A 12,809-nucleotide genomic window follows, 5' to 3' on the forward strand; every position below is an offset into this window, starting at 1 on the left:
GGTTCATATGAGGCTATATGGGTTTCGGTGCATGGCTCAGTATGTATGGAGGATGGATGTAACACTTTCAAACAGAATTATGCAGTATTTCTCCCTACTAGTGACTGACAGACAGGGAAGTCCCCATGTTATCTCATTAGGGGACTGTTACACTTCCTACTGAAAGCAGTGCAAAAGCTTCAAATGATATGACTTAAGAAGGCTTTGATCAGTCTTCCACAGGAGAACTCTGAAACTCTCACTGTATTGTAAACAGCACTCTCTATCGAGACATAAAATGGTGAAAATGGGACAAAATTTAATGAAGTAGGAAAGCAAAGCCGAAATAGCACCCATTCCAGAGAAAAACATTTGCAAGCATACAAACTACACAGCTTCTTAAAGTATGACTCCACTGCAGTCAAACAGTACAATTCAGCAATATATATAACCACCTCCATGACACAGACTTATACTTACAGTCCAATGAACTTCAATTGAGGAGGAAGAAAGGATAGTAGGGTTGTGCAGATGTAGTACCACATCACCTAGTTCTCTCTGGACCTGCTTGTGATCCACACCTTGACTTGTTGGTGGAACATCTGTAATAATTTAAGATTCCATTCTTACAAGTATATATGAATGTTAAAATAAGTATACGTAAATACAGATGAATAGATCATAAAGCATATGATGTTATCACCAATAAACTTTACCCTAAGTACTTCCCAACTACATAAGAAAAAACTAAATGAAATATTTTCCTGAACAAATCACCAATGCTTAGGTAGTACCAAATCAATGCACGGCACTTTCTTCAACAGAGAGAAACAGGAGGGAAATACTGCATAAAAATTAAAAACACACTCAGGGATGTCTTTGGTAAATGACTACAGCAGCATCTCTTTATTCTTTCCTGCTGGGAGGAGAAAAGGTTCTATTACCCATTGCAAATTCCAAGAGACCAGGAAACCTATGAAGAACGGCAAAAGCAGAAGCTGTATCTTCAGATATATTAATGGGCAAACTTGCTGTATTTAATTACAAAATAAATGTAACAGCTGAAAAAAGAGAAAAATGAGTCATGTGGCTGCAGCTTCTCTGATGACAAGTGACTTCAGTAACAGGAGGCAGAGCACAGCTGAGTGCTGTCTGGCTTTTCTAACATTTGGTCTATTCTATAGCCAAAAGAATTGTTCAAATGCATGAAGGGACAAATTAATCTCAAAATACACAATGGTACAACGGAAACATATTTTCTGCATGCAGAGCCCTTAAAAAAGCATATTTAACTGAACTGGAATGACTTTCAGACAAGTATAAAATTTATAGGGCAATCACTAATAGGGTGTCTAAAATACACATGTACTATGGACGCAGAGTAATGTAATGTCTGTATTGATTTCATGTATCTCTCTTTGATCCCTTCATTTTAAACAAATACCATACTGACTATGGCTAAAAATCACAGACTGGGAAATTAATGAAAAGTACTTACAGTGATTTCTCTCTTTCTTTTTTTTTTTTTTTTTTTTAAATTAGTCTAATTCAAGATACAGAGTAATGCATTACATAAACTTTGCTCCAGCCTACTACTTCCCTGCCTCTAGTGACAAAGACCTCCTCTAGTGACAAAGCAAGATCAGGAAATCTTCAAGGTTTCAGTTCTCTGAAGACCTTGGAAATTTCCATATCTGTCTGCTTACAAGAAGTGCCAAAGAAAGAGTACACAGAAATTGTGTATATATTTATGTGCAACTACAACTCCTGTGATAAGTCACTGTAGGTGTGTAGACTATCTTGAAAGCTGAGATTTGGATAGCACAGTTGGTGGTGATATAGAAGACACTTATTAAATGCAAGTGCAACAATTGTGAAGCATGTGTTTTTGCATGGTGGTCATATTCTCAGTTAGCCACCTTTTGGTCTTGTCTAAATAATAATAAAAAAACACATTGTAAGACTGCTGTAGGACAAGGCATGAGGACAAGTTTCTTTCCAGAAATATAGTTCCCATTTGGGAATACAAAATCAATGTCACTTTGAACTTTTATCATACAGTTTCCTCAACATATTTACAAGAAGATGGGATTTATTCAAAGTTAAAGAAGTAAACTGAGGTTAGCACGCAGTCAGTGGGTGACAAATCTGGATTCTTAGCAAGGAACACTGATAACAACAAAACAACAAAACCAAAAAAACCCTCCACTGAGTCACTGCTGTATCTACATGTAGTATGTTCCTCCAAACAGTTCATTTGTCAGAGTATTTCCCTCCCCCCAAGTTTGAAAGCATTAAAGATAGAAGCTTCGGTTTGGCGAGTTGCCTAAGTATCACCCTCTTAGAAAGTAACAGGAAAGTCAGTGGAATTATTGGTTCTATCTCTGCTAGTCATAAAAGATAAGTCATCAACAATATGAATCAAGCTATTAATAGGCTTAGCCATTTGCACATCTGTGCTATACAACAATACGTGTGTTTTTTTCATTTCGGCTCCAAGCCTCCAAGACAGGGACTGTCAGTAAGAACACCCAAGCATGTTGTTGTTAATGTTGGTATAGTGTAAAGATGAAGGTATGTTAGGTTCCTGGTCTGGGCATGCATTTAGGACAAGACTATACCACCCTCTAGACAAAAGTGAACTGGGAAATTTTTGAACTTACTTAGCAAGACCACAACTTACACAAAACTGAAACGGTACTGGAAGAAGAATGGAACTGCTTTAAAGAACTTGACACTTGATTACATTTCTTACTACTGATGAAAATTTTATCTATTGGTTGTTATTTTCACTCAGGCTTTGTGCGGTTCTCAGCTCTTCAGCTCTACTAAATGCCCAGAGGACAGCGAAGCTTTCCCATGCCATTATAAAACATTCAGTTCTGTTGAGTGAACAGAACACTGCCTCATTCGCAGTTTATCAGAGTAAGGACGGTAATCAGTTCATTTGGGACATTCAGACCCAATACCTCATCTCATCTCCAGGAATGAAACTACACTGCATGAAAAATGGACTTGTGCAGAACACTGCAGCCTGCCCGCATAATAACGTGTTGCCCTATTCCCAGGAATACAGAAATCACTAAAAGGTTACTAAATCTCTCCTTGGTAACAGGCTTAGGAACCCATGCAATCCCTATTTTCCATGTGGCCCTGACTCTGCTGTCTATATATATCCACTGAAATTGTCACCCACCAGGAGAAATGCATAACACAGGACAGCAATGTGAAATTGTTCACTCCCCAGGGGAGAGAAGAAAGACTTGCTTTCAGACCAATTTCAGAGAAAATGAAAAGTCGCCAAAGGAAAATGCTTTGTTTCCTTTAAGGAACTTCCTTTCAATCACAAACATGTACTTACTTATGCAAACAAAGAAACAAACATGCAACACAGGCACTCTTAATAAGGCAATGGGTCAATTTCTCCAGTAAGTAGGAAAAGCAGAGAAAAAGAGAGATGATCTCTATGACTTTTCCGTAGAAAAAGAGTATGTCCAGTTTTTCCCTTCTGAAGAATCTAAGTATTTGTACTGGAAAAATGCAGGCTGGAAAGTCGCAATGCATTATTCCCTGTACACCATCATAAGTGTCATTTATTTTCTACAGTGAACACAATGTTATTTTAAATTTTACATAGCCAGATGCAGTTCATAGCTGGACTTCAGTCATAGCTGGAGTCAGCAGATGACTTGTCATCCACTACTACCCAGCCTTTTCTTCCACTTGGCTATCTGTAAGCCTTGTCTCTCTTCCCTACTATTTTACTTTCAATAGCTGAATGTCCTGGTTTCAGCTGGGATAGAGTTAACTGTCTTCCTAGTAGCTGGTACAGTGCTATGTTTTGAGTTCAGTATGAGAAGAATGTTGATAACACTGATGTTTTCAGTTGTTGCTCAGTAGTGTTTAGACTAAAGTCAAGGATTTTTCAGCTTCTCATGCCCAGCCAGCAAGAAAGCTGGAGGGGCACAAGAAGTTGGCACAGGACACAGCCAGGGCACCTGACCCAAACTGGCCAACAGGGTATTCCGTACCATGGGACGTCATGCCTAGTATAGGAACTGAGGGGAGTGGGGGCAGGGGATCACCGCTCGGGGACTAGCTGGGTGTCGATCGGTGGGTGGCGAGCAATTGCACTGTGCATCATTTGTACATTCCAATCCTTTTACTATTGCTGTTGTCATTTTATTAGTGTTATTATTATCATTATTAGTTTCTTCTTTTCTGTTCTATTAAACCGTTCTTGTCTCAATCCATGGGTTTTGCTTCTTTTCACGATTTTCTCCCCCATCCCACTGGGGGCAGGGAGGGAGTGAGTGCGCGGCTGCGTGGTGCTTAGCTGCTGACTGGGGTTAAACCACGACACTGTACTACTGAAATACTTTTAATATATTGCCAAAACCTCTTCTTTACTGGCTCATGATGCCCAATTCCTTCAAATTTTAAACTTTTCTCTTTCCTAATGCAGCAGAAACCAACTTAGATTATGTGCTGTTTCTCTCTCTGTCTCAGTCTTAGGCCTTATTTGATTCACCGGACATAATAATAACATTTCCACGGAATTTGAGGATTTGGCATGATAACTTAAAAAATCTGAGATTACTTTTGTTGCTAACAAGAGCTATTCTGCAAGATGGAACTATCTTTGGATAAGAGATACTAGGGTTCCCTTAGGCAATGGAATATGCTGTCTAAGCAGCTTTCAGAGTCTATGTTACAGAGAAATGCAAGTTTAAACACTCTATTTTACTATTTAGTATATATTACAGCCAGGACAGGCAGACAGTTGAAAGCTATCAGAATTCCTTGCATCTGGTATTGCTCAGTCAACTTGTGACAGCCACTGTGGACACCTAAAATATTCAGTATCAAAAGCTTACCTTGAGTTTTCACTGGATCAGATATTTGGCTTGGGTCACTTAGTCCATATGCATTAGCTGCCCTCACAAGGAACAGATAAATTGCATTAGGCTTTAGCCCTTTAACTGCAAAACTCTCTGTTTTCACATTTTCAGCTACAGTTTGCCAGCTGCTACCAGATGCATGGCTAAGGATAAAGCACACACAGCTGCAGGTTAGCACGTGCTTCTTCAATGACATACTATATATAAGCATAAGTACAGCAAGATCACCTGAGACTCATATACCTGAAGGCCTCAATTATGTAAGAGGTTGGCGTTGCACCTGAATTCAAATTTGGTTGCCATGACAATGTTACAGTATTTCTGCTGACATCTGTAACCTCAGGTTTTGATGGAGCACTAGGAATCAAGTTTGGGTCAGTGGGTCTTGGTGGCTGCACTGGGACTCCAAACTCTAACAAAGGAGAGAGCAATGGTGAGTATAGACAGGAAGCAGCTATAAGCTAAATGCTTTTCACATCCGTATTGGCAACTTATGACAGTCAGATAACTTCTGCATTTCAATTTCTGATTTTCCTTTATGTATTTTCTCTGTGCAGAGAAACCCTAATTGATTTACCTTGGACCTCTATGTATGCACTCCATGTAGCTTCGCCACTTGGGGTTGAAGCAATGCAGGTGTACCGACCAGTGTCACCCAGCTGAGTGGGAAAAGAGAAGAATAAATATTTGAAACAATCAGGCACTCAGTGGGCTAGAAAAGTAATTACAGCTCTCTATGTTCCCCCATGAATACGGATAAACATATTAGGCTGCAAAAACTTTGAACCAGAAACTTCTTCCATTAGAAGTTATGATTTCATGTGCTGCAAAATGAAAATGGATACTTATTTCTGATCATTCGTTAAATAATTGGAAAAGCTGCAGATTCTCATTTAACGTTACCTATTCTGTAATGAACAAATTGAAAGCCAATTCTTGTAGCATTTATTCTTTAGTCTGCAGAGGTCCTAACAAATAAATTGAGAAGGAACTCAGATGACAAGACCCCGTGCAACTGTCAACCTTCTGCCTAAGTAATGCCTGGGGATTTGTCTGGACTGCAGCACTGGAGAGCATGTCATCCTTAAAACAAAGCTTAAATATTGCACAGGGCCTTGTACATATGGGGTTCCCTGTGTTAGTATAAATTTCACTCTACAGCAGACCCAAAAAAGGAATCTCCATATGCTATTCTAATCCAGTTCTGCATGTTGGATTATTTGTCCATATGTGACTTAATCACATTTCAAGAGTTTCTTTTTTTTTGCCCCAAAAGAAATGCTATCCTCTTAAGGTCCCAGCCTCAGCAGATGAGCTGAATGGAAGCGCTCAAACATCAGGGGTTCAAACTCTAAGTCAGTGTAGCTTGTAATTGGTAACAGGACAACTCTAGGGAACATAGTAAAGTGATATATTCAGCCTAATTTTAAAAAAATTACTGCATTTCATACCACAGAAAAGATAGCAGAGATTAGCCAGTATGCTAAAATTTAACAACATTTTAAAACATTTTACAGCGTGTGAGGCATGACCAGCAATACTGCCCAGGTACTTGCTATAATTCCCTAAGGAAGCCAGGTATTTGATAGGTGGTTAACTATTTTAAGCTATGTTTACACTGTTGAGTGAATATGTTCAAACTTCAAAAACTGTTTTGAAAGAGCTGTGTATATCATCTATTACTGCAATATGCTAAACAAAGATTTTCTTTATAAACATTTGAATAATTAGGTCATTTTAATTAGTGCTAAAGCCCAATTTAAGGATTCATCTTGCTGAAATACAAATTTTGCTTTCCCCTTCATGTTATAAGTACCAAATAATTCCCTTAATTAATACCTCTTAAAAGCATTTTTACTTATGAAATCTGAAATAATGTGCCCTAGGCAGAATAAGCCAAAGCGTTAAACAAAAAGAATGAACTACCTGAAAGCATGAAGTATCCAATATTTTAATACATTTATTTAACATTTCATTAATTATAAATGTAGGATTTACTACATCAAAAGTGCCCGGAGGGGAAAAACCGAAGTGAAAAAAACCCAAGAAAACCCATTTGCCAGTTCAAGCTACCTTGGCATATCGGATTTGTAGTGCTCCTGTCTCCAACTGCTTGATGCGAGAGTCCTGGGTAGAAATGAGGATCCCATCCTTTTTCCAGAGGATAGTGGGCACTGAAGTGCCCATGGCCATGCAGTTCAGTACTAAAGTACCATCTACAGCTACAGTCTGATTCACAGGACCCTGTCGAATGACAGGGGGAGGCCGATCTGCAATCACTGCCAGAAGAAACAACAGGAAAGAAATTTCTGCAACTGGAAGCAATTTTCTAATCAGCTAAGCACCAGCAGTTGCTTGAGGCTTTGAAACAAACTAAAGACAATTAAACAAGTAATTAAAGTTGGAGGCATGCATTATTCAGGGCAGGGTGCATTATAATGATGCACAACTACAGAATTTTAAAATGATACACAACACAGTATTTTCAGAAAGTAAAGAAGCATTACATATCACATAGTGGTATCTGCTAGGCATTCTCTAATTCCAGTGTCTTTATAAAGTGATAATGGAATGAGAAAGGACTTCCCAAATTTTTTGTCAAGGCACAGATTTCACCTTGTTCATCTTCTACCATGTAGCAGGCCTGTATAACAAAATTCATACTTTCAGCACTCCAAGACAGAGAAAAGGAGGTAGGCAGGCAGGGTATAAACTGGCAAATATGTACTTCTTAAAAAAATTTTATTGTGTACCATCAACTCATCTTGGTATTGTTTCCTAATTGGGAGATGCCTAGCAGTAGGGTAAAGTAAACACAAAGCTAATGAATAGGACCATATTAAAAGTTTTCAACTAAGAAATATTTTTCCAGTAGTTTCTGACTTTTAGTTCTATGACGACTTAATCTGTCAACATGACTTCAAAGTCACAAAGAGAATCCCCACAGTGTGTTTGCATCAATTTTGATGCAAATTTCACACAATGAAAATTAAATGTTATTGATGGGTTTTTTAATAACTGTGCACAGAAAGGTATAAAGCAGTCTTAGTATTCATAGAAAAAAGAATGATGGTCTACATGAGTTTTTTTTTCCATTTTCAAATGGATAATCAAAAAAGAGGTAAAAACTGTCTTATTGTGTTTCAGTGACCTCTTCTACCTGTACCATCCAACAAGACATGGACTGATGATCTGAAAATAGCTGCAACTTTAAATGACAATCTGTTCAGCAGTGTCATGGGGGCTCACATAACTTAAAAACTGGTTTGGTAGCTGAAATATAAACCTGAAGTTCTGGTAATTTGTGAACATCAGATATTTCTAAATTACTTTTCATAACAACAGACGGGGTGTTAGTACTGCTTTTTTTGGCTAAATTCCAACTTCTGTAATTTCATTTGCATGTTTAAATGACACTTTGTGTTTTCAACTGCATAATTTATCCTTTACTTCTTGTCCCAACCTGTTGCAATGCACTGCAATGCACTGCGAGGCCATTAGTATCTTTCTCTGCAGAGACAGTCAAAATAAGCTCACTTACAGTTTGTATTTGACAAATCTGTAAAGAGCTTTGTAGTTGTCAGTGGTAAAGGGCTGACATATCTGTGCTCTATAGGAGAAATCTAATGCCACTGAAATCCATGGCTAATTTAAGTGCCACTGTAGTTGATGGCAACTCCTATTACCATTACTAATACCAGGGTATCATTCTGCATATCCTGCCTTCACTTTTATAGAAATACCAAAACAATATTGTCCCAAGACATTATGCAAAACAACTACCCATCAGACCAATCCACAGCATATAGTCATAGTAAAGGAAATATATTTAAATTGATTTGATTTTTTCCAAGTTCAGATGGCACAGGTCAGTAACTAAAAACCTCTTAATTTTCTTTTTTAAAAATTTATTTCTCACCTTGCCATGGCCTTCTCCCCAGCAAAAAATGGATAAAAGTGGATTAAGAAATGTGGCTTACCACTTGTGAGAAACCAGAAAGGAAGCAATCCTACTCCTCCAAACAATCTCAATCCAGTGGGTGTTAATAAACAATTTTACTCTGCAGGTTCACTGCATGTTTCTAGTACTGCATTATTTCTATGTTTTCTATAGGGCAAAGGCCTAGTTTATGGAAACTCTTCTCAGACAACAGCTTCCCTCCCTCAAGTCTCTCCACAGACTGCACTTAACCTCTTTTTAAGATTATTATTTTTCCTGTGTACTTTGCTATTAAATGAAGTATTTCTGCTGTTATGAAGTATTTCTGATAACTGGCAAATTGGCCTCACATCAGCATATATTACTGTTTGCAGTCATGCTCCCTGAAGCTTTTTCATCTTAATTTTTTCCCAACTGCTCCTAAAAGGGAACGTATAATAATATCCATTTGTATGTTATTGTACTGACTTGCATACAGGTTGAGTTTTTTTCCTTGCTATACTACAATATTAAAAAACAGGGAAAAAACAGGTAAGTGGAGATGCTAAGCAAAGGGACACACAATAATAGCAATAAAGAGCTAGGCAGCAAGCAATCTGAAAGTAAACTAAATCTAGTGGGAGAAACTAAAAAAGAGCCAGATAAATTAACAGATCTGACAAAAAATCCATAAACTGAAGTATACTTACTAAATACAAAATGGAAACATAGTGTTACACAATATCCAAAATTTTAAACCCCTGACAGAGATGGCAAAACCAGGATTTTTATGTTCAAAGACACATGCAATCTCTATTTATGCAAAGCAGATTTCAAAGTGGTGTCATATCTTCCCACTGCTGTCTTGAAATAAAAATAAAAACTTGTAAATGATAAAATAAAGGTATCATTACCATCAGTAACCTCCAAGTAGGCTTTTGTTATGATACTTCCTGCAACATTTAAAGTCTGGCAGATATAGTACCCAACATCAGATCTCTGGACATTGGTGATAGTGAGGTCTCCTGTCTGGGAAACTGAAAATCGGCTGGATGACTGAGGGGGCTGGTATGAGAAAAGCAGATTCTAAAAGATGTATAGAAAAGAAAGTGTGGAAAAAAGGGTTAAATAAATTCAGACATCAATAATTTTAACTTTAATGTATCTAAACAAATTCATCTTTTCACATTATATATAAAACATTCTGCTCTACGTATCTTAAGCATGTCTATATCTCAATGTGCATAGCTTTTATAGGAGTTTTTGTGATAAAATAGGTGCAGATGTGCATATACAATTGTGCAAGTCTTTTAGGATTGCTCTAACACCCTCTGTGGTCAATGCTGGGCTTTACACAGTTTAACAGGTACTAGCAAAGATGTCATATGTACAGATACCATAACGGTGCAAGCAACTGTCGTGAACCCAAGTAATTTGCTTTAACATCCTTTTTCAGAACTTACTCCAGGGCATTCTATTTATTTCATTTAAATGCAGATGTTGGTTCACTTATTTGTAGTTTAACTTTCGCCTTCCTAAGAATGGAGCAGTTTTTTAAAAAGAGATACTGTTTAGGTTTCTCTAATCATGGTGTTTGTGTTCTATAACAAGTCTTACAATATAGAATTAAGTCCTATGCCAGTTTCTACTTAGAGTGTTTTGGCATGAAGTACCCAGTATTTACTAACAGTGTTCAAGAATCAGAACTGCAATCAAAACAATACAAGTACTTTACACTAAATAGTGATTCCGAATTTCTACCTCTGGCCAAACAATTTCTGAATGAGAATACTTTAAGGTCACAGAGGCTATTTTTTATCTCTCTTTCTTGCCTAACTACCTTTTGCATTTCCAAAAATCATCCAAAGGAATGAGACACAACATCGTCTACTTCAGTATTAGCAAACCCTATTCATTGACCTCTTCCTCCACTTCCCTCGATCATCACAGCTGGTCACCACTCAGAGTCAAAAATAAGCCAGAAAATTTATGTACTACACAACACTTGGCGAAGAAAAAAAAAAAATCCAGGTCATACAAAAATACAAACATAATATACTGGTATACCATTGATGATTATAATCTAAATTTGGTTAGCAGTCTAGTTGTACTTAGATATGTACACAGAAATGTTGCGAAGGGAGTAAAGAAGCCAATCTCTAAGCGTTCTCAATTTCTCTGGCTTATTGTTTTGTAACACAAAGAACCCTGTCATATGCTATTGCACCATTCATTCCTTCATTCACAGGAAAGCCAGAATCCCATATTCCTTCTTTCCTTCCAATAAAGAATACTTTGTGTCACATCCCTCCTTCAAAAGATGACTCTGAAAGAAAACTGTGATTCTCTTGCTGTGCTATATTGTGTTTCACCCACTGGCATTCAAGATCCTTTACAAAGAAGCTGAAAATATTTTTTCCTCCCATTCAAATAAGGAAGCTAGGAGAAAAAATGACCTATTCAGGTATGACCTGTCAGCCAAATGACTGAGTGGGAAAGTAGATCTCCTTAGCCCCAAACAAGAGTCCTATCCATGCAGTGATGCAGATCAATACAGCAAATCGTTTAGTTTGCCAGCCACAGACAAACACATGGCAAACTAAGAGCTGCACCATACACCCAGAGCCAAACTTTCTGAAAATTTGGGAGTGTTTGGGACTTCAAACAAACTTCAGCATTAGTCATCTCTACATCTCTTAAAAGTTCTCCCTGTCAGGCGAAAAAAGATTTTCATAGTAGTGAAAATGTAATGGAAACATTCATGGAATGTTTCTTGTTGTTTCATAGATTTATTTTTACATTCATAGAGAAAATGCGAGATTGAGCAAAACATAGATATCTTTTCTTGTAAGGCTGACATCACCTAGCATGTATGTGACTTAGAAGTCGAGAAATATCCAGTATCTCCAAACTCTAGACTTATTTTCCACATCTTTAAAACAATAATTAAAGTATTTTTCTCTCATGTGACATCATCTCTTCAAGAAACTGCCAGGAAGAAGGGACAGAAAGGCTGTTTTACCTGACTTCCCTCTCTCCGCCAAAAGATGGCTGGCTGAGGGTTTCCAGTTGCTTCACACTGGAAAGTCACCGTTCTCCCCAGTGCAGCTACCTGATCTCGAGGCTTTACAACAAACTGTGGAGGCTCTGAAAGGAAAATACAAAAAAAAAAAAAAAAAAAAATCATACTACTATCAGAAGACCAAAGTTAGCCTATTTGAAAGCACAGTTTGCCTACTGACTTTAAGTGGTGTAAAACAGAATAGTTAAGTTCCTTTAATAAGGAGAGGTAGCACAAAAAATCATCCATCTAACAGCCACAGCTTCAGCATCACTCAGATCATCTTTTCTGTTGCTGGGCCTCCCAGTTAAAACTCTGAGTGCGCATCATGTACTTTTATTACTGACCACTTATACAAGGGAGTAAGTCCCCACCGACTTAATGAGACAACTTGCAGAGCAAGTCACCAAGACGAACAAATTTGTTACAATTCGATTTTTAAAGGAGTACAGCTGCAAGTCAGAATGGAGAAATCTTTGAGGAACAACAGGCCCACAGGCCACACTTTGTCAAGGGCTGCAGTAAACACTGTTGAGTCACTATGAATTCAGGCTTACATGCACAAAAGTCATCATCTTTGATTTAGGAAAACTGAAGAGAGAAAAAGCCCTTAATTGCTTATATAAGAGACTTTTGGTGTAGTCGGGGTCTCAAAAAACCTGAATGTCAAAAGCCCCAGAAATACTATTGAACAAATTATAACCACTTAAAATCTTCAGTCCAATTACTGGAATGAATTTAAAGGAACAGCAGAGCTAAATGTCTTCCTCATTTACATAGGCAAGGGCATGTTCAAACAAAATATATATGCAAATGAAGGCAAATTTGAAACATCTGCTCAGCCTAACATTATAAATACTGCCAGCATTGTCCAAACTGTTTGATTTATACAGACTTCAACAACCCCTTCATCCAGTAGTAAACAGGAAGTCAAAAAATAATGTCAGTC

General features: G+C 37.6%; 1 protein-coding gene across 8 annotated transcripts in view; it reads right to left on the bottom strand.

Moving 5' to 3' along the window:
* Nucleotides 1–12,809, bottom strand: part of ROBO1 (roundabout guidance receptor 1) — a 659,452-nt gene that overhangs the window by 51,308 nt on the left and 595,335 nt on the right. For all 8 annotated transcript variants that reach the window (XM_069785380.1, XM_069785378.1, XM_069785384.1 and 5 more), the window contains exons 7-13: nt 11,822–11,946; nt 9,714–9,885; nt 6,954–7,159; nt 5,458–5,539; nt 5,124–5,292; nt 4,857–5,023; nt 460–581 (exon numbers count right to left, since the gene is read on the bottom strand). In XM_069785380.1, the coding sequence (XP_069641481.1) occupies nt 460–581; nt 4,857–5,023; nt 5,124–5,292; nt 5,458–5,539; nt 6,954–7,159; nt 9,714–9,885; nt 11,822–11,946 (1,043 nt within the window). The remainder of the gene's footprint in view (nt 1–459; nt 582–4,856; nt 5,024–5,123; nt 5,293–5,457; nt 5,540–6,953; nt 7,160–9,713; nt 9,886–11,821; nt 11,947–12,809) is intronic.

Source organism: Haliaeetus albicilla, chromosome 6 (genome assembly GCF_947461875.1).
Source record: "Haliaeetus albicilla chromosome 6, bHalAlb1.1, whole genome shotgun sequence".
Classification (NCBI taxonomy): domain Eukaryota; kingdom Metazoa; phylum Chordata; class Aves; order Accipitriformes; family Accipitridae; genus Haliaeetus; species Haliaeetus albicilla.